This window comes from Polyodon spathula, chromosome 8 (assembly GCF_017654505.1).
Source record: "Polyodon spathula isolate WHYD16114869_AA chromosome 8, ASM1765450v1, whole genome shotgun sequence".
Lineage (NCBI taxonomy): Eukaryota > Metazoa > Chordata > Actinopteri > Acipenseriformes > Polyodontidae > Polyodon > Polyodon spathula.
This window is the reverse complement of record NC_054541.1, coordinates 8,448,451-8,471,234: the sequence shown is the minus strand read 5'-3', so window position 1 is coordinate 8,471,234 and position 22,784 is coordinate 8,448,451. Positions and strand designations below refer to the sequence as shown.

Genomic DNA, 22,784 nt, shown 5'->3' with positions numbered 1-22,784 from the left:
CTGGCCATAGCTGTAGGTCCTAATCTACACATCTATACAGTTCAAAACAAAGTACAACAATTTTGTCTGCGGTCTGGAGAGAACAAAAGCCTGGACTGTCAGTGGATCTGAGGACTGGAGGGAAGAACCCTTGAGCAGCAAGCTTGGGCTGGGAGCTGTAGTGTACTATAGCATCCTGCTGTAGAATGCAAAGCAGAGCCACTGAACCCAGAAAATGAAATGTGTGAGATGCATAGCATTTTCCACTTGTGTCATCCATGCCCAGCACCTTGATGACTTAGAAACCTGGTCATCTATGTTTATCTTAACCCAAGTGCGTTTTGTTTTTGTGAAATCAAGCCCGGCTCTTCTCCAGCATTCGTTTAACGATAAGGCTGTTTATTTTCCCTCTTGCAGCAGATGATCAGCGTGTGCAGCATCACGCAGAATGTAGGATTCAGTTCATGCAACTGCATCCCGGGCTGAAGAAGCTTTTTGTTTACTTTGGTTTGGGAAAAACTCCAGGGAGTCTTATTTTATAAGCAATAGGATAATTTATCTAGGACTTAAATCTTGTTTTTTTGGTTGAGATGAAGGCATTTTTTAATAACTGCAGGACATTGTCAGCCTGAAGCAGGGAAAAGAGGAGTCAAAACTGTCTTGTTGTCTTGAGCTAGCTAATATATATATATTAATATATAAGCTCATTTTCTTCCTGTGTCCCAAGAAATGTGAAAAAGCTTCTGTGAATTCTGAGAATTGCTGTTTAACGCCCCAATACAAATTCATCCTTTTTAATATATCCAGTTTCTCTGATACATATGGTTTGAGCATGTGGTTAAAATTCTAACACTTATGGTCAGATTTTTTTTTCAAACATAGACTTAAATTTCAGCTCTTGAAGGTAACTTTCTTTGTGATTGTTTATAGACAGAGCCACACTGTCAGAGACCAGGGGATTTCCCTTTTAGCTTATCAACAATTGAAGCGACAGCAGTAATTGCATGACATTGCCGTAATTACAGAGCCTTCTTACTACTACAGCCTTTCACTGTTCTTGTACTGTATGGATCGAGTGTGATGACATTTCTGACCAAGATTATTTTTAATGGGTACTGCAATATTCATTTGTGTCAGAGGGATACGGAAGGAAGCGGGTTTTGCGATTTATATTGCTGCAAGGCTGTGGAAACAGTACTCAAAGTTAAGTATAGATATTCTTAAATACAGAACTTTTCTTCAGCAACACATATATTGCAATACATACATGTTTGTAATAAAAAGGGGCCACTTTCATAAAAGTTCATACTATACAACATACATGAAATATGCATTTTATATGTACTTTTTAGCTGTGGAGGTGAATTTCATGCAGTACTGGGAACAGATTAGTCCCTGTCCATTTCCATGCTGACAAAATATATTTCTGTGCTATAGAGGGTTAACTTCTCTGAAGCTTTATAGTCCAATGTAGCAGCTGTTTCTAACTAGACTTTTATTATTTCCTAACTGCTTGAAGCATCAAACTGCTGGAAACATAGTGTGGTGTGTTGATTATTCATGCAAGAAGCGTTTCAAAGTCTAACATTGCTTGTAATATAGCTCAGTTTTTATTTGGTGGCTCTTCCAAAATGCAAATAATAATCTGCACTTTGCCAGCAGCGACATTTTCTATATTTAGATCTATTGTTTACGTGAACCACAGCAGCTACAGGAAGTGTGTGTGTGTGTGTGTGTGTGTGTGTGTGTGTGTGTGTGTGTGTGTGTGTGTGTGTGTGTGTGTGTGTGTGTGTGTGTGTGTGTGTGTGTGTGTGTGTGTTTGTTTATGCCTCTGCTTGCATCTTATTGGCTGAAAAATTAAGGGCACTCTTATACTGAACTTTGGAGCTGGGTAGCAACTGTCATGTTATTGGTTAGTCTGTTTCTATAGTTACGGTATAACCTTGGAGTTTTTAATAGACGGTCAATAAAGCAATTGTTAGCTTTTTTGGTTTGGAAATATCTTGCGCATTGAGCATTTGCATAATGTGGACTGGAATCTGTAAATATAAAGTAATTTAAAGCAGACTCAGTCAGACAAAAGTACGTCTGAAGTTGTGATCATCAAGACTTGCCTCTCTTCAGAACACCCACATTCTCACAAGTCCCCTTTTTATTTTACAGACTTTACTTTGACACAGGTGAAGACACAACATGCTAAGTTTGTTGAAAGTGCTGTAGGGGGCTGTGGCAAAGTGCCCGTCCCTGTGTGTGTTTTGTGTTGTATGTTGTGTGTTAATGTTGGGGTATAGTCATTGGTACACAGAATATAAATGGGTCTGTGTAACACAAGTGTTTAAAATGTATATTTATATTTAGGCATGAGGATTGCACAGCACCTCTCGTGCAAGTAAAAAGTAACAATATGTGAGCACGGGGAATTGCACTTTTATTAATTCACGTGCAGTTGTACCGCAACTCCAATTAAATGATTGATTAGCAATCGAGTCTCGGTACAGCTGCATAAAAGCTGCATGCTTTCACTCACTCGGGGTTGTGTGATTGGTGAGTGGAGAACGGGATTGGAGATGGAGGTAATAATAATAGTAATAATAATAATCGTTAAAAATATCTGCTAACCGTGTTTTGTCTGTACAGTCCGTTTTGTTTGTCTTTTTTGTTTTGGCGAAAGTGCCGTGTCCTGTGTTTTTGTTTGTTACAGCCTTTTTATTTACCGTTCTGTTCTTTCATTAAATGCTGAGCGCAAGCAAGCGCTCAGCTCCACCCAACTCCACCTCTATGTCGTTTATTTCCTGGTTCCTGTTTCTGGTCTGACGTCCCCCACCCCGGCCGTCTTTGTGACAGGGGCCAATAAGTAAACTTATGGTGTTGTAGATAAATGGGAATTTTAAATCTGCACTGCTTTCCAGTGTCCACTAAACAGTACTGTAGGTCCATGGACTTAATATGATGCTGTGCAAAAATGATCAAATGCTAGCACATTTCACTAAGTAAAGGACAGAACTCGATGTGAACTTACAAGCGTGGGGGGTTTGGTCTGTGACTAATATGCATTATAAATTGTAATAAATATTACCAGCATTTTTGATGAACTCTGTTTTTTTTATTGAATTGTCTATTAGGTTAAGTTAGTTTTGAGCTTCTTGTTCATAGTGCTTGCATTTGTTCATGTGGATCCATTTTTGTTGAACAGTGCAGATTTGAAAAGGACAGTTTGTTCAGGATCTGGTTGACAGGGAGCTGTATCACCAGGCTGGATAGAGAAAACTTCTGGAAATGTGGTCAAGTACAACAAAAGGCCTCCCTTCATTGGTTTATAGGTTTATAGCCAACCTGGGTTGTTCTGTTCATCATTGTGATTCATATAGATTAGCTGGTCGGTTTCTTTGTCTTCACAAAGAGTGAAACACAAAGTGTCCTTGGCAAAACCCCAAATTATCTAAATGAATGATTAACTACCTCTAGTAGTACGCATAATCTTAGATCTCAGACTGTTCTTAGCTTCTCAGTTCCTCGGGTTTGTACTTCATTTGGAAAACAGGCATTCTGTTTTCTAGCTCTGTGGTCTCAGAATAAACTTGAGAAAGGAACTTCCTCTTTTGAAACCTTTTTAATACAAAATGTACATCCTGTTTTTTTTTTTTTTGTTTGTTTTTGTTTTTGTTTTTTGGTGAAATTTGTTTGTATTCCACCTTCTTACCAGGTCTCCTTTGAAAAAGAGATTTTAAGCTCAACAGGATTTTCCTGGTTAAATTCAGGTTAAATAACAAAACATTGACAACACCTGGTAGAGTAGTAAAACGGTTTATCTTTTTAAAGAAACTGCAAATGAAAGTATATAATTGTAAGTCCCAGTGTCCGTAAACCAGTCTTAATTGGCTTAATAAAACGTTACTGATAAACATTTTGTAGAGCAACACAATCCAGCCTTGTTTCATCACTTTTATTGAAAGGTTGACGAGCAAGATTATTCCTGTAGAAAATGGTTACTATAAAATACTGTAAACAGGGTGGGTCATAACATCTGGGAAGGAGAAGAAATATGTTTTCTGGCACTTTCTCAAATACATTCAAAAGTAATATGTAACTTCCAAAAGGCTTGTCTTTTGAATCTCTTGAGTTTTAGTACAATTAAGCACAGAACTAAAGAGATGCATATAATGAAGTGCTATTTGTCTGTCTGACTGTCTCCAAGTCAGGATTATCAACTGTAGAAGACTTTATATGAGAGAGCATTTATACACCTGTTTGTGTGATCCCACGCATCGGTTAAATGGCTACTTTATGACTGTGAAATGTTTCCGAACAGAATATTGATCCAGTGCCTGTCTGCTTCCTCAAGGTTAAACACAGCAGACTTAATATTCAACTGAATAAACATCAGAAAGATAGCAGCCAGCGTTGGAGGAATTTTCCACTTTCAGTGCCCAGGAGGGGGTGTTGATGTATTTCAGCAGACATGGTCTTAATATCTGTGATTGAAAGGCATTAAGTGACAGGTGCAACTGTTGCAGTTGATTATAGTGTGCCTGTTAGCTGGCTTTATTATGAGAGGGGAGGTATTACCTGTTGAAGGGGAATGTATATTGTGAATAATGAGACATCTGCTTCAATGGAAGTTGCTATAAGGTTTTCAATGTGTAATTTTTTTTTTCAATAAGAAACATCGAGAAAGACCAGCAAACCTATTTGTTATCTAAGCGTTGCATGTTTTGGTATTTCAGCAATTTTTAATACTGAAGTCTGCTTCCTAAAATACATAAATAAACTATTATTATTTTTAACTGACAGGATGCAACAACATTATTAGCTGACTTGATGTTTTTAAGTACTGAAAAATAAAATAAAAAAAAAAAATACAAAAAAGTGACCTATTGTAGCAACTCCCAAGGCTGGATTTTTTTGTCTACAGCGAATGTTGCTGGTCTTGTTGTGTTCATTTTTTAGCATACTATATTTATAATTTGTGCTGTCACTGATGGAAACAAATACAGGTACCCCAGATTCTGCAGAGTCACCATCCAGCGGGGTGTAAAGTTGTCGTTTAGGCAAAAGTGTGTTTTGGGTGGGGGTTAACTTGGGCAGGGGTGAAATTAGAGACATTATTGTAGAGGGAGTATTTTTAAGATTAGGTAAGTAGATTATATTTACAGTTAGGCATGCTTAAAATGCAAAGGCAGAGCACAGCACACAGTCAAAATTAAGAATCGAGAAGCACGGTTAACATATTTATTGACTGGTGAAATACAATTCAAAGGTGCTGCAGTATGTCCACTGTTTTGTCATTTCAAATGTTTTCACAAAACAAACATTAAATATTAAAGCTACTGTATGCAGTGCAAAAGCACATCATGAAAAAACATGTGTAGGTGAAAAACACTAGAATAAAAGTTGCTATATTTAAAATATATATAAACACATGACATTGGTCCACTAAAATAAAGGACTTTACATAATCTCTGTAAGTAAGAAATTGCAGTGTCCAGTGTGGAAAAAAAACAGCACAAAATTATAAATTAACATCCAAACCAGCACTATAGCATTAAAATGTTCAATACAAAAATAAAATAAAATAATGAGTTACAAGCTCTTGCAGTGTCTAAATTAAAAATAATAAATTAATTAATTAATTTAAAAAATGGATTGTAGCGTAACAGGAAAGTATAATCAATCAGACTGCCGAGTCTGTATCATCCGATCCCAAAGCCACGTCTTCATCATCTGAAGCACTTGTCTGAATCATTAATGCACACAGCAACTTCTTCCAGGGAGTTTTTTTTTTCATCTAATCCACGATATTTCCCCTCAGGCATTATTTGTGCATGGTTATTAAAAACTGGAAATGAATTCAGTGATGACAGTTTGGTCGGGGGGTGGGGGCGGTGATCATTCAAACTGGGATGTTGACTCAGCAGAATCCGGTAATTTAAACACACTTTCAAATGAAATGTAATTATTAGCAATTGACTATAAAACCCAGGGAAAATGCTTTTGAAGACTGTTGAAGGTAACAATATCAACCTCACTTAGCTGTAGTCACTCGACTTAATGAAACCCATTTTCTTTTGAACATTACGCCCCTTATGAAAGTTTACTGCAGTATAATAGCATAGCACAAGACAGTAAAGGATAGTAAAATCAGAAATCTGCATGATAAAAGGGAGAAAAATCATAGTGCATTCTGTAGACAAGCTCATGAACCACTTTTTAAGGGTCTTGCTATACCACACCAATCACAGTAATTGTCCAGTACAGTAGTACAGGTGTGTTAGAGTAATGTCCAACAGGCTCACTATTAATCACACTGGTCAAGTACTGTATCATCTCTTGTTTTCCCAAGGCTAATTGGCAGCCTGCTAGTCTGTAGGAGTTAATGCTAGCTCTGTGCCAAAGTTTTTGCTTGTTATTCTGCCCGTATTAAAGCTGCTGGCCCTGTTCCATCCAATTGGAAGGCTGACATTTGATCAACCCATTTCTACAGAGTCCTGGCTCGCTCTGCTGGGCTGTTTATTTAAACCAGCTATCAGTTGACACTTGCAGGCATGGGGACTGCTGCAACAGTTCTGTGCTTGCACCAGCCTCTGCTCTGCAAACGCTCCCTTTGTAAATAGAGTGTCTCCCACAACTTTGCATGCACTCTTCATTCCCCTTTCTCAAGATTCACTTCCAGCCCTTCCCTGCACATTATACACTTACTTGTAAAGAACACACTTTAAACATTTAAATGGAGTACAATTACTGTACTGCATGTTGTCTGTATTACCTCCCCTTACTGTTTATCTAAAGGATAGTATAATCCAGGATAACAGATTTACATATCCAAGAAAACTAAAACTGTGTAGTTTGCAGGCTAGATCATGCAACAAGGGCTAAATGTTTTTCAAATGCTGTAAGGTTTAACAGTGATAGCATGCAATGCAGTATAGTACCCCTGCCAGACCACAAGGACATGCTTTGCACTGTTAACCTCAAAACAAAGTTGCAAAATGAAGATTACATTTTTAAGGAGGTACTGCATTTTTATCAGGAGTGAAATATTCACTTGTGTAGCTAATAGAAATAGCAGGGATATAGTGCCATTGTAAGCATGCCTCTTTGGACAAACACATGGCTGTAGAGATGTTGTCATTTAGATTTAATCCAGGTTGTAATGTAAATATCAACTGATCAATAAGACTGGAAAAGTTTCACTTGGAAACTCCAACGGACCACTGGGTGTTGCAATTGTACTGCGCATGACTGTACCGACACTGCATTGGAACTCAGTTGCATTTGAGGTATTTCCAGCTTTACTCAAATTCAATGTTGCCCAGCTGAAGAACACACGGAAACGCACATGACACACACACACACACACACACACACACACACACACACACACACACCTCGTGACCAGCTATATCTCTCGGAATTGTTCTGGCAAGGAGCAGTCCCTCTGCTCTGCTCGTTATGGATCGCCTCAGTTCCTGCCTTCCTCTAAACGCCCCCCTGCCCTACTCTAAATATACATAGCAGCGCAAACATTTCATGGCCATAATAAGCTCAGAAAATCAAAACATTTTCCCAGTGCTGTTGGGCTGTTGACACAGTCTTGAGAGGTTTTCTAGTTCAAATCTGTTACTTATTTTTCCAAGTCATTGCGGCACTGCATCTGTTATCCTAATAAAATAGAAGTTTCTAATTGGCTTGTCAGCCTGTCTTTATGGGAGATTGCCCTTATTGGCAGATTAGTATATCTCCGCTTGGCAAGTTGTCATTTTAATTTATTACAACAAACCTCTTCAGAAAACAAATTTAATGGTTTTGCGATATTTAAAAGTTGACCCAGATAAAAAAATAAATAAAAAAAGGTTTTGGCAGAGTCTAAACTCTAAGCTCTGCCAGATACTCTGCTTGGCCTTGCTTGCTGCCTAAACCAGTTTGTTCTGGTTATGTTTCAGCACAGTCTGTGGGTGGGGGGTGGAGGAACTGCAAAACAAATTCTTAAAGTCACAGATTATTTTAGAGCATAGCGTTGGAAAGCATGGCAAAGCACACATTAGGTAAAGCATTGTACAAACCTTGATGGAGCATACATTGCATTTAGGTTTACCTTGGTGTTAGTGCATTGCATTTTTGCAATTGTACCATGCTTTTTCCATAGTTTACCCTGGTTTGCCATGTTTATTAATATGCTTAGCTATACCTGTTATTCTTTCCAGTGCTTCCCTGTGCTTTACCATGCTTTCAATGTGCTTTATTACATCATTACTTTTACTATGGGAAACTTTTATAAGGTGATACTCTCCACCGAAAACATAGAAGAAACCACTGGAGAACCTCCCAGCTTTTCAGAGGATGAAACAGATGTGGCATGGCAAACACTAAATGCAGTCTTACGCAAGCCAGCAGGGCTGAATTAAGGTACAGTTCACTGAAATCAGCACTACCCATAACATTATATTAAACTTCACATTTTAATTGAGGGGCCGTGCCGTTGCCATAGATATAATACTAAGTAATGGTCCAGTTTGATTAAGTCCAGGCCAGGATTTGTGCTCTAATTTAGTAATTGTGGATTCTGTCCCACTGAAGAGTTAAAGATGGCTTTGAGAAGAATTTATTTTTCAGGGTACTTGTATTAAAAACATCCTTCAGTCTTCAGTGCATGGTGCTGAAATTCCTTTAGAAACAAAGTGGGCTTGCTACCAAAGAAAAAACATTGAAACCACACATTTTAATTAAATTGAATTGTTTATATCAGTAAACAGTTTCTCCCTGGAGCCATTCCTCCCTGGCGTTTTACAGCCAAACTCTGATGAAAACAGACTGCAGTACAGTACTGGAGTGAAAGCATTGCAAAGTGAAATTCTGGCACATACAAAAACTATGGTTAACAATGGTAAATTCTGCTAAGTACTGTAGAATTATGTTATATGAGCGCAGTGAAATCACATGACATACACTAAAGAGACACACCCACTGTTGCAGATAATGTTTTTCATAACCCTGTAACACTTGTATTTATGTTATTTATTTATTTATTTTTTAATAGCCATAACTGCTTGGCCAAATTTAAATAAAATGCTCAAAAACTGACCTCATCCCCAGTGTTAGAAATATTTTGCGAAGCATGTCCTGATTTTAATCATTTGTAAAATTGTGCAGGCTACAGCATGTGTGGTGAGTAATACAGGGGTCAACAGTGGCGATTAAAATAAAAATCAAATGAAAGTGGTGAATTTAACCTTTTAACGACAACTGTCAAATAAACATTTCTACAATAATTATCATTTTCCAAAACAAAGCTGCCATTTCACTCCTTTGTTGAACTGTGCTCAGTGTTGAAGGGTGTTGAACTGTGCTCAGTGTTGAAGGGTGTTGAACTGTGCTCAGTGTTGAAGGGTGTTGAACTGTGCTCAGTGTTGAAGGGTGTTGAACTGTGCTCAGTGTTGAAGAGTGTTGAACTGTGCTCAGTGTTGAAGGGTGTTGAACTGTGCTCAGTGTTGAAGGTGTTGAACTGTGCTCAGTGTTGAAGGGTGTTGAACTGTGCTCAGTGTTGAAGGGTGTTGAACTGTGCTCAGTGTTGAAGGGTGTTCGGGTGTTGAACTGTGCTCAGTGTTGAAGGGTGTTGAACTGTGCTCAGTGTTGAAGGGTGTTGAACTGTGTTCAGTGTTGAAGGGTGTTGAACTGTGCTCAGTGTTGAAGGGTGTTGAACTGTGCTCAGTGTTGAACTGTGCTCAGTGTTGAAGGTTGTTAGGTTGTTGAACTGTGCTCAGTGTTGAAGGGTGTTGAACTGTGTTCAGTGTTGAAGGGTGTTGAACTGTGCTCAGTGTTAAACTGTGGTCAGTGTTGAAGGGTGTTGAACTGTGTTCAGTGTTAAACTGTGGTCAGTGTTGAAGGGTGTTGAACGGTACTCAGTGTTGAACTGTGCTCAGTGTTGAAGGGTGTTGAACTGTGCTCAGTGTTGAAGGGTGTTGAACTGTGCTCAGTGTTGAAGGGTGTTGAACTGTGTTCAGTGTTGAAGGGTGTTGAACTGTGCTCAGTGTTGAAGGGTGTTGAACTGTGTTCAGTGTTGAAGGGTGTTGAACTGTGCTCAGTGTTGAAGGGTGTTGAACTGTGCTCAGTGTTGAACTGTGCTCAGTGTTGAAGGTTGTTAGGTTGTTGAACTGTGCTCAGTGTTGAAGGGTGTTGAACTGTGTTCAGTGTTAAACTGTGGTCAGTGTTGAAGGGTGTTGAACGGTACTCAGTGTTGAACTGTGCTCAGTGTTGAAGGGTGTTGAACTGTGCTCAGTGTTGAAGGGTGTTGAACTGTGCTCAGTGTTGAAGGGTGTTGAACTGTGTTCAGTGTTGAAGGGTGTTGAACTGTGCTCAGTGTTGAAGGGTGTTGAACTGTGCTCAGTGTTGAAGGGTGTTGAACTGTGCTCAGTGTTGAAGGGTGTTGAACTGTGCTCAGTGTTGAAGGGTGTTGAACTGTGCTCAGTGTTGAAGGGTGTTGAACTGTGCTCAGTGTTGAAGGGTGTTGAACTGTGCTCAGTGTTGAAGGGTGTTGAACTGTGCTCAGTGTTGAAGGGTGTTGAACTGTGCTCAGTGTTGAAGGGTGTTGAACTGTGCTCAGTGTTGAAGGGTGTTGAACTGTGCTCAGTGTTGAAGGGTGTTGAACTGTGCTCAGTGTTGAAGGTTGTTAGGTTGTTGAACTGTGCTCAGTGTTGAAGGGTGTTGAACTGTGTTCAGTGTTGAAGGGTGTTGAACTGTGGTCAGTGTTGAAGGGTGTTGAATGGTACTCAGTGTTGAACTGTGCTCAGTGTTGAAGGGTGTTGAACTGTGCTCAGTGTTGAAGGATGTTGAACTGTGCTCAGTGTTGAAGGTTGTTAGGTTGTTGAACTGTGCTCAGTGTTGAAGGGTGTTTAACTGTGTTCAGTGTTAAACTGTGGTCAGCGTTGAAGGGTGTTGAACGGTACTCAGTGTTAAACTGTGTTCAGTGTTGAAGGGTGTTGAACTGTGCTCAGTGTTGAAGGGTGATACACTTTGGTGGTTCTCTTTATCTCCCTGAATTTGCCTTATTGGCTGAAGTACCAAAAGTACTGCTTGCAATGTGCTGAAAGAAACTCTCGCTTGGGTGGGTTTTAGCTTTGGGGTCATTAAAATCAAACTGCTGAAAGATCGCAAGCTATATTAGACAGACATTCGAGCTCTGAAATGTAGTTACAGAAGTTGGAGGACCTGATTTTATATCTTGATCAAAACATTTATTTTTCTTGTTGCTTTTCTTTTTGGTAAATACTACTGCCTTTGACAATGCTGAAGACCTTCCTGCTGTGAGTTTATCTGTCTTTTTGTATAGCTCACTTCTTCAAAACATGTCTGCTTTCAGCCAGACTTCTGGAGAGTGCTTCAATTACCCAGCATGCCATAGTATCAATGTAGCTATGGGACTTGAGTTTGGCTTTGATTAGACATGGCAGTGTGAGACTCTGGCACTTGTCTGCGGTTGGCTCCTCCAAGTCTCTTCAGCCCTTTCGAGTGACCTTTGTTCTTGACCCTCCTGCATATAAATAGGGTCTGTGTCACACTCTGGACTCGCGCCCTCTTGTTTAGACTGTGCATCAGAGGTTAGATAAATAAAGTGATTTAAAACAAAACACACATGGGCACAGGGGGTATGGGCTCAGTGCACTTTGAAACAGTGGGTTGTTAAAGAATGTTTTTGGTGGATTTTTTTTTTTTCTGTGTGCATGTAGCTTTTCCAGACTTGTTAAATATGCCTAATAAACATTCTAGAACAGCTTTGTGAGTGCAAACTTTATTTAGTCCATTAAAACTTTGATGTTAAATAACTTATGAGTTAATGCTTTGTGAGTGATAGGACCCAATATCTGTCGGCACACTAAAGCCTCCTTTCTGTCCTCCTGGGGGAAGCATGCTGAGTGGTACTTTCCACTGCAGTGAAGTGGTCACAATTTCTGATGAGGTCCTTTACCTAAGAGGTTTGTGTTTGTTTGTGTCCTTGTTTCAGGAGGCCGTTGGGTCATGCAGACATGGAGGTGATGGCAGCTACAGTCCTCACCACCCTCTCCACCAGTCCGCTGGTACTCAGCCCCCCCTCTGGGACCCCAGGCGGAGGTAACATGATTCAGAACCCCAACTATACTGTACAGAGGGCAGATTAGGAGAAGTAGTGGGCAGCCAGTTGGTCCTTCAAGTTCTGCAAAAAAATAGCAGTTCTTAGTATGTAAAGATGTTACCTTAAGCAATGAAAGTGTTGATAAGACAACCGTTTTCTGAAATATTTTTCCGTACGCATTCTTGGTACAGGTAGTTAGTAGTGTGTGATAGGTGAACCTTGTTTACGGTCGATGTAGACTTAAATAGTAAACAAAATCCATCAATATTCATGGAGTACTGTACTTATACAATGAGTGAGGATGACTAGTGGTTTGTTTATATACTCATGCGTGAAACTCACACAGCCCTACAGTGCATGTAGGTTCATGGTGTATACCGTTATTATAATCAGTAGAAAGTACTGTATGTTTAAACCTAAATTTGAGTTATTAATGACTGTGAACACTTCCAGATCCCTGTAGTCGAGGGGGGAAGGAGGCCTTGTCTGCCAGCTACAGCAGCTCCACCAGTGGGAACTGGAGCTGGGATACCAGCGACCAATCGGTCCCCTCCACCCCCTCCCCGCCGCTCCCCGCCGACTCCAACAAGAGCTTTCTGCTGTCCTACCAGTCCGACGACAACATTGAAGCGTCTGTGACCACGCACTTCCTCTTCGAGGACCCCATCCCCAGGAAGAGAAAGGTGAGGCAGAGCCAACGGCACCAACTCAGGCCTTCGCTAGGGGTGTAACGAATCATCGTGTATTGATGCATCGCGATACTTTCTTTACAAGATATACTGTATCATGATAGAGGTATGAATCGTTTGTATCGTGATGCAGGACCGAAAGCACAAGCTCATTGTAGTTTACCAAGTGGTTCTTGAATGAAGAAGAAGTGCATTTCATGAATACATACTCTCCTTACCAATATAGTCCATTGTTTGGTCTTATTACACATCTCACAAGCAACCCAACAGGACCATCATATGTATCATGATGCATATTGAGTCGCCGCCTTCATATAGTACCGTTCCACCCCTCACCTTCTCCAGTCACTACACCGATGAAGCTATCAGCCCAAACGTTTGTCTACTTGACCTAGGCGTGTATTTATTTATCACAGTAAATTATAACTGTTTCAGAAACCCCACCAAATCTACCAGCATTGGGAGAACTCCTGTATTAAATGAAATTGTGAAGGGCTGCAGTATTTACAGTGCAAGCGACTTCAAGCTGCTTTGTATTTTTGGTAGTTTAAATGCAGGCCTGGTTGGACACCTGCTTCCGAGTTGCATAATGTACAGGGGGAATGTTGCACTCTTCACCCACGAAGGAAAAACCACTCCAGCTAAGCAAAGCCCAGAACATTAGGCTTGTTTTTAAACCCACAGTACTGTATGCCCTTTTCAGTGTAATACTGTATTGTATTCAAATGCTCAGGGCTAGGAAAGTGAAATCTAACTGGCTGCTAGGGTAAATGACATCGTGACAGTTAATCCACTTCAAACAAATGTGTTTTTAAATTATATATGTGTGTGTATGTGTGTATATACAGTGCCTATAGAAAGTCTACACCCCCTTTCAAAATGTTCACCTTTTGTTGCCTTATAGCCTGGATTAAAATGCATTTAAAAAAAAAAAATGTTCATTTATCTACACGTCCTACCCCACAACTTCCAAGTGAAAGAAATAGTCTAGAAATTTGTAGAAAATTAATTAAAAATAAAAACTGAAATAGCTTGGTTGGATAAGTGTCCACCCCCCATGTAATATTAATCCTAAATTAGCTCAGGTGTAACCAATCGTCTTCAAAATCACACACCAAGTTAAGTGGCCTCCACCTGTGTTAAATTGTAGTGATTCACATGATTTTGGGATAAATTCAGCAGTTCCTGTAGGTTCCCTCTGCTGGCTAGTGCATTTCAAAGCAAAGATTCAACCATGAGCACCAAGGCACTTTCAAAAGAACTCCAGGACAAAGGCACAGATCAGGAAATGGGGATAAAAAAATATCAAAGGCCTTGAATATCCTTTGGAGCATGGTCAAGATGATTATTAAGAAGTGGAAGGTGTATAGCACTACCAAGACCCTGCCTAGATCAGGCAGTCCCTCCAAACTGGATGACCGAGCAAGAAGGAAACTGATCAGAGAGGCTACCAAGAGGCCAATGGAAACTTTGCAAGAGCTACAGGCTTTTACGGCCAAGACTGGTCAAAGTGTGCATGTGACAAAAATATCCCAAGCACTCCACAAATCTGGCTTGTATGGTAAGGTGACAAGAAGGAAGCCATTACTTAAGAAAGCCCACCTTGAATCCCATTTGAAAAATGCAGAAAAACACTCAGGAGATTCTGTAGCCATATGGCAAAAAGTTTTGTTGTCTGACTAAACTAAAATGTAACTTTTTGGCTTAAATGCAAAGCGTTATGTTTGGCACAAACCCAACATAGCGCATCACCCAAAGAACACCATCCCTACTGTGAAGCATGGTGGTGGCAGCATCATGTTATGGGGATGTTTGTCATCGGCAGGGACTGAGGCACTTGTGAAAATGAGTGGAGCAAAGTACAGAGAAGTCCTTGAGGAAAACCTGCTGCCCTCTGCAAGAAAGCTGAAACTGGGATGGAAGTTAACCTTTCAGCATGACAGCGACTCAAAGCACACAGCCAAAGCTACACTGGAGTGGCTAAGGAACAAAAAGGTTCTATGTCCTTGAGTGGCCCAGTCAGAGCCCCGACCTAAATCCAATCAAAAATTTGTGGCATGACTTGAAGATTGCTGTCCATCAAAGCTCCCCAAGGAACTTGTCAGAGCTTGAACAGTTTTGTAAAGAAGAATGGTCAAATTGCCAAATGTAGGTGTGCAAAGTTGGTAGAGACCTATTCCAACAGACTCAGCTGTAATTGCTGCCAAAGGTGCTTCCACCAAGTATTAACTCAGAGGAGTGGAGACTTATCCAATTATGATCTTTCAGTGTTGTATTTTTAATATGTATTTTTTTTTTCTCAATAAAATTTTTTTTGCCCTTAACAGTGTGGAGTATGGTGTGTAGATAAGTGGAAAAAAAATCCTCATTTGAATGTATGAAACTGAGGCACTGACACAGCAAAATATGAAAAAAGTTCAAGGGGGTGTAGACTTTCTATAGGCACTGTGTACTGTGTATGTGTGTGTATATATATATATATATATATATATATATATATATATATAGAGAGAGAGAGGAGAGAGAGAGAGAGAGAGAGAGAGAGAGAGAGAGAGAGAGAGAGAGAGAGAGAGAGAGAGAGAGAGTTTTGAAACACAGGTTTGTGTTCTGCAAAACAGTAAATTGTGGGAAAAGCTGGTCTGGTAACACCCCTGCAATGTTATTGTTGCTTGTTTTGAAGTGTGGTGACGTTGGGACGTTGAATCTTAAACTGTTAACCCTCTTTAATCTAAAATAGACAGAGTTATAAAAAAAATGATCATCCACTGATTAATAATACCATGCTACATTTCTGTAGTTAGAAGAACTAATATGGCAATATTATTCCAATTGCATTAATTGAAACTTGGGTCTAAGTGGTTGACTAAGGATACCAAGTGGGTCTAAAGATTATGCTGATGGTGATATAATAAGCCATTTCAAGAGAATTGATTCAATAAGAGGTATGAATGAAAACAATCACAAACTGCTTTGACACTGTAAGGTGATCCATTTTGTCACCTCAGCAGCGTTGGTGTTCCAATGTGTACCACTGGAGGTGTCATGAGCAGTAGCTCTTCCTCCAAATTATCATCAATATGATTTTTTTTCAGGAAAAGAAAAACACATCCAAACACAGTTACCAAACCAGAAATCAAATACAATGTATTTAGGGGATTGTCAGCACTGTTGATTCTATTGGTGATTCTTTGTTAGAAAGATCTCAGAATGAGCTGTTATCTGCTGTATTCCTGGACTCTCCCAGCAGGATGTTAAAGGCTTAGTGTTCCTGTTTTTTTCTTTTCTTTCAGAACTCTATGAAGGTGATGTTTAAGTGCTTGTGGAAGAACTGTGAGAAGGTCCTCAGCACATCGTCAGGAATTCAGAGACACATCCGCATTGTCCACCTTGGGTAGGTCCACACCGATGTGTCCTGTCATTGACACAGCCATGATCGTGCTTCCTTAAACACAGCAAATTCTTCAGTCTACTTCACTTTAGCAGAAAGGGCCGCTTTGTTCAGATTCACAAAATTATAGGCGATACAAAACTTTTGGCCGCAGCTGTAGGCTGAAAAGGGAAACCCCAGCTACCACTACTACTCCAGGGAGCCATCTTCAAGCTCCTGTATAGCTTGATAATCTATTGTAACAACAGCCCTACACTAGGGAGCAGCACTCACGTAGGCTTCTCTTTGCTGCCGACACTGCACTGTATGTATGATAATCCAATTCCTACAACATTGCTGACACTGCATGCTAGTCAGTGCACAGTACTGTTCTTTCAAAAACTGCTGAGACATTGGTGACCCCTGCTGGTGAGATGTTGACAATGTTCTTCTCAACTTCCAGAAATGAAACATACTGTAGGTCATTTCTGTAATGCATGTCGGTTTATTTTAGTCCTGTGTAATCCTTTACCGGAGCAAGATTGTTTAATTGACTAACTTATTAACACTACTACATACAAAACCATTAAAATAGATTACAATATATTTGTTCCATCCATGTCCTTAATCTGAGCAGTACACATAGCCCCTGCACCACAGAGATAACACAGACATAAGCAAACAAGATAGCTGCTTCCGCATCCAGCGCTCAAAGAATATCACAGACATTTGCAGAGCTTTTTGAGATGTTATAGTAATACAATAATGACTTGGATCACATTATTGAGGAGTTTGGTGGTAAAACGAGTGATCAGGAGACGATGAAGAGGTATATGAAAAATACAGCGAACAAGGGGTGGGGCTTGGCTGGAGATGCAGTACTGAGTGTCCTTTTGATATGCAGTGCCTTTTAAACTTGTTTTACTGTCTGTTGTATGTTTTTCATGAAGTATATGGAAAACTACAAAGGAGTATGTAATCCATTAACAACATTATTCAGCAATTTTCATTCAACTTTATGAAGTAAAACCAGTTAAATTCAATAGGGTGATGCAAAACTTTTGGCCATAGCTGTATATACACTTTATTGTACTGTGATGGTTTCCTCTTGCAGACGGAACAGTGACTCTGACTGCAGTGATGGGGAGGAGGATTTCTATTACTCTGAGATTGAGGTGAACATGGACTCACTGTCGGAGGGGCTTTCCAGCCTGACCCCAACCTCTCCCACCTCCACGGCCCCCCACCCCCCTGTGTTCCCCCTGCGGGAGCTCCCCCTCTCTGAGCCAGCGCTGATCCGCCCCTGGGGAGGCAAGACGCTGACCCCACTGAGCCAGTCTGCACCCTCCACGCTGTGCCACATCCGCACTGATCATGCCTACCAGGTAATGCCAGCTATAATTCACTCACTCAGTCATTCTCTTAACATTTTAATGCACTGTAACAATGGCCACAACAGCCACTGTGTCCAGACCTGGTTCTTTCTCTGCAGGTTATTCCCAATGGTGTGGTTTTTTGTTTTATGATGTGGATCCACGTGGGGTTAAGATGTTATCATATGCTAATTCAGCAGGTCCCCTTGTTTGGTTCATTCTGTGAATGTATGTGTTGAATGTAAAGTAAAACCATTAGAAGCTGCTCTAGTGTGAGGCGGCATTAGCTTCAATACATTACGGGCTGAATTCACAAAGTTGTACACAATCGAGAAAGGAGAAATGCACCAAATAAAAAGTTACCAAACCAGAAAAAAAAAACGTAGACCTTTAATTTAGGGGCTTGTTAGTAGACTTGAGTTGGTTTTGTATTTAGTTTTAGAATTGGTGTTGTAATGGTGTTTTTTTTTTTCTTCTTCACTGAAGTCTACTTGTTTCTTGCAGTTTCAACACACAAACTCATTAGATTGATAGTTGCCGATGAATTATATTTGAACAAAACGCATTATTAAAAACCTGATCACGCTGTATTTTTCAGGCCACTGTTCCTGTTAGCATCCCTGTATCTTCCAAGTTCATACCTAGTGAGAATGGGATCAGTATATCCTGGCAGTCCCCTCCCGTCATATTTAAAGGGTCACCGGTGAGCAGGCAAACAGTTTAACACTCTGTGTGTGTGCGTGCGTGCGTGCGCCTGTGTGTGGTACAGTATCTGTGTTGCATCAAGAATGTCACACAATGTACAAAGGCTTGATGTGCACAGGCATCAATACTGTATTAACAATAAAACAGATGTGTTATTTTAGCTAAGATTTTACCACATGCAAGGATCCTAGCAAGTGAAAACTAGAGGAATTTAAAACCCAAGCCGTTTGCCACTTCAAATTACTTTCAAACCAAGAAATATATTACTTTATCAAAACAACACAAAGAAAAACAAAAGGGATATTTAAACAATAGAACATCTACCTGCACAGTACTTCAACTTCTATGCCATAATAGGCTTCAGTATTTTTAAATGGCAGGACCTCAGCAGTGAGATGATAACCTGCAGCAGTACAGTGGCAATCTGAGGAAAGTCAGAAATTAGTTTAAATCCATGTCTGACCTAAACATGAGCACTTAAAGCTTAAATAATCGGATGTGTTTTTTCCTATTTAGATTTTTTTTAGCGGTTGTTCCAGTGTGTGGTCTAAATAGAATGCTTAAAGAGTTTAATTATAGCTGTCTTGCTTGTGAGGGAAGTAACACAGAACATAACATTTCTTCATGATGAATTTCTCACTCTCAGCATTCCTTTTTCGGCCCATTGGTAACAGTTTAAAAAAAGAAAACCGTGCTGCACTTTTAGTTTTGTACATTCCCGAGGTCAGGTTTTTAATATAAAATGGAATTCAGTAAAGAATCTAAATGTTTTCTGGCATGAGTATCAATAATCAGGGTTCTATTTAATAAACCTCATTCCAGAACTAGAATGAAGGCAGGACTGCCTCAAGTCATGTAATGTTCTCAAACTATCTGATCCACACTCTGGGGCGTTGTTGTTGTTGTTGTTGTTGTTGTTGTTGTTGTTGTTGTTGTTGTTGTTGTTGTTGTTGTTGTTGTTGTTGTTGTTGTTGTTGTTGTTGTTGTTGTTGTTGTTGTTGTTGTTGTTGTTGTTGTTGTTGTTGTTGTTGTTGTTGTTGGTGGTGGTGGTGGTGGTGGTGGTGGTGGTGGTGGTGGTGTTTCTTAGCAGATGCCCTTATCCAGGGCAACTTACAGTTGTTACAAAGTATCATAATACAAAATATCACATTGACAAATATCACATTACACAATATCACCTTACAGATAAGAGCAGTTACAAAGTACAGTAAAATCAATAGACAATAAGATCCAATTCAAATAAGAGCAAAATAAAGAATACAGTAAAAAATGACCTTTTAAAAGCAAATTCGACCAAGAGCAGTTAAACTTGCCTATAGTAAAGATTTTTGCTTATAAGGGTACATTTTATTAAGCGCATGTAGTCAGTACAATGGATAAGAATGATTTCAAATAAGAGCAATTACAAAAAACGTGAATATGGATACCTTTTAAGAGTAAAATCAACTGCAAGAAACAGAAAATAGTTATAATTAAGAGCAATAGTAGAATATGGCAAAATATGGAGCAGTTCAGTGCAAGTATAAGATGATGCACGCACTGGTACAATTGTGCGCCATCTAGTCCATTATAGTCCAGAGTTGTGAGGTTTAGAGAGGCTCATGTCATGGGGGGGGGGGGGGGGGGTATGTCCTGATTTGTCCCCCCCCCCCCCCCCCCCCCCCATTTTCCAAAGGTCTTATGATGCTGGATATCATGAGACGTGTGGAATAAAACAATTTAAAAAATCGAATGACTCCAAGTAATATGCAGAAGTCAGGATTCTTGTATTTCATTAAGAAGTCCCACAAACTCAATAGTAAGGAAAGCTGGCCACAGTGTGCTGGATCGAATGGGAAACAAGCTTATTATTAGTCCTTTTGCCTCCAGGGATCCATACCGCAGATCCGCACGGTCAGCATTGGGGAGAAGCGGCAGCCCCTCCAGCACACTACAGTCCCCAAGACACACGCGGCTCTCCCCTCCGCACCCAAACCAGCCACGGGAACCAGGTAACTGCAGTGGATCAAACAGCACTGTGCCAGGCTGCCGCATGTTGATTTCTCACAGTAACAGCATTACCGCTGTTTTTATCTTTAGGAAACCTCGCGGAGAAGCCAAGAAGTGTCGGAAGGTGTATGGCATGGAGAAGAGGGACATGTGGTGCACCGCCTGCCGCTGGAAAAAGGCCTGCCAGAGGTTTATTGACTGAACCCGTCTCTTTCTGAAGTTCCTTGCTCAAAAGACTTGCTCTACAGGCTGGCATTGTTAAACGCAAAAGCGGCAAGAGGCAGTGCGTGATACCTTTGACTTCAAAGCCTCCTCCTTCTGAGCCATCAGTGTGCCGTCCTGCTTTGTTCTGCGGCACTCTTACTGGAGGAATCGTCACAGCTTTGGTTGGGTTTGAAATGGAAAAGGAATGCTGTGCTGTATACTGGTAAAAAAAAAAAAAAAAAAAATACAAAAAAATGCAGAAAAAACAAAAAAATTCTTTATATCGTTCGGGCAGCATTGTTTTGTTTTTAGAGAAAAAAAAAAAGCTAAGCAGCACATTTTAAAAAGAAATGGTTTGAGGCTTCTTAATTCACTCTTGATATTTTAAAGCATTTCTAAACTCTACTTTTACAATTTAATATTTTAAAGACCATGCTGTTTATTATATATAAAAAAAAAAAAATCAGAAAAGATTTTTATGGAAAATATTTCACTTGATTTTTTTTTTTTTTTTTTTTTTTCTAGTCACTTCATTTAGTTACGAGGCTCTTTTATACAAATCATGCTAACTGTGTAGCTTTATCACTTGACAGTATTTTCTTTGGGATTGCTTTTTGAATTTCTTTTTATACAAGCATTGTTATAAGTTCCAGATCAGATTATCAGCACTGTTTAAAGCATTGCTTTTAAAAGAAAACATCAATGGATTGAATTTGCTTGTATTACAACACCATGTCAGGTGATCTTTTACACTGTACAGACCTGTTTAATTAGCTTTTTTTTTGTCAGTTTTTAGCTTGGATTTAGAAATACAAATGGCAAGCGCTATAGTTACTCAATCAAAACCTTTTTTTTTTGTCATATTCAGATAGGCGGTATTCTGCAGGTAGGTGCAAGATGCTCAATGCTTGTCATATGTTCCAGGTTAGAAATTTCACTTGGAAGCTGAGAGTTTTAAAGCCGCAGTAATATGTCTCCAAATGAAAGCCTGTGCTCCCTTTAGTTACTCAACCGCTGAAAAGGGCAGGTAGTGACAGAAATTTGTTTATTCCAGACAAAAAAAAAAAAAAAAAAACTGGAGCTCATGTTCCAGACATAAAAAAAACTAACGATTATGCATATTTTGTATAATAATTTCCATTATATGATGAAGACTTTTCTTGGCGAAATAGTGTTCAATTAGTAAGGAAGAGTAGCTGGAAACCTGTGTTATCAATGGAATGACCGTCATTTTAGGCTGATTTTATTGCCAAACACAGATTTACAAATAGTTCTTAAATTTTGGAAATATTCAAAAAAAAATATTTAAGTGTTTTTTCCTTGTATGTGGGATATAGGACAACTTTAGTTCAATGTACCAGTGGAGAGGTTAATCTGGTCAAGCCAGATTCACCTGAAATTCCACCAGGACAGAAGGCTGATCTTTAGTGCTTACACTAACCTACATTTGCAAGTGTTTATTTACTTCCCAAAAAGCCTACAACGAGTCAAGAGCTGCATGCAGCATAAAACACAAAGACAAAAAACATGGCTGTATACAAAATGCCACTTTTGTAGTAATAGATTTGTTTGGGCTTCTGGTTTTATAGCTGCAGCTTCGTTTTTATACTCACATTTTCTTTAAAGTGATTTCTTTGGATATGCAGGTTAAGCGTTTTTATGTACATTTGCAGTATGTGTCTTTTCTACAGATTTTGAAATGGAAGAGTTTTATTTACTGTGCTGCCTGTCAATACATGTGAATGAAGCTTTGATCTGTTCAGACGGTCCGGCCGTCGCTGAGATACAGAACAGCACTGTATAGGTCATTAAAAGGTGCACTCGGAATATACTGTGCAGTGCAAGGTTCACATTCCCTATTATCAAACACTAATAGCTAAAAATACAGTGCCTATAGAAAGTCTACAATCCCTTGAACTTTTTTCATATTTTGTTCAGTGCCACAGAGTTTCATGCATTAAACGAGCATTTTTTTCCACTTATCTACACACCATACTCCATACTGTTATGGGGAAAAAGTTTCTATTGAGAAAAAATTATATATTAAAAATACAAAACTGAAAGATCATAATTGGATAAGTCTCCACCCCCCTGAGTTAATACTTGGTGGAAGCACCTTTGGCAGCAATTACAGCTGTGAGTCTGTTGGGATAGGTCTCTACCAACTTTGCACACCTAGATTTGGCAATATTTGACCATTCTTTACAAAACTGTTCAAGCTCTGTCAAGTTCCTTGGGGAGCGTTGATGGACAGCAATCTTCAAGTCATGCCACAAATTTTTGATTGGATTTAGGTTGGGGCTCTGACTGGGCCACTCAAGGACTTTTAACTTTTTGTTCCTTAGCCACTCCAGTGTAGCTTTGGCTGTGTGCTT

The 22,784-nt window shown here is 39.6% G+C and overlaps 1 protein-coding gene across 3 annotated transcripts in view; it reads left to right on the top strand.

Moving 5' to 3' along the window:
• LOC121319304 (zinc finger protein 704-like) overlaps window positions 1–22,784 on the top strand; it is a 46,752-nt gene that overhangs the window by 14,886 nt on the left and 9,082 nt on the right. Inside the window, exons 3-9 of one of the 3 annotated variants that reach the window (XM_041256598.1) lie at window positions 11,975–12,081; window positions 12,536–12,765; window positions 16,062–16,162; window positions 17,253–17,523; window positions 18,110–18,214; window positions 20,086–20,207; window positions 20,296–20,680. In XM_041256598.1, coding sequence (XP_041112532.1) covers window positions 11,975–12,081; window positions 12,536–12,765; window positions 16,062–16,162; window positions 17,253–17,523; window positions 18,110–18,214; window positions 20,086–20,207; window positions 20,296–20,407 — 1,048 coding nt within the window. In that variant the 3' untranslated portion in view covers window positions 20,408–20,680. Of the gene's footprint in view, window positions 1–11,974; window positions 12,082–12,535; window positions 12,766–16,061; window positions 16,163–17,252; window positions 17,524–18,109; window positions 18,215–20,085; window positions 20,208–20,295; window positions 20,681–22,784 lie in introns of those variants that run through there. The other 2 variants (XM_041256599.1, XM_041256600.1) reach the window with 2 other exon arrangements.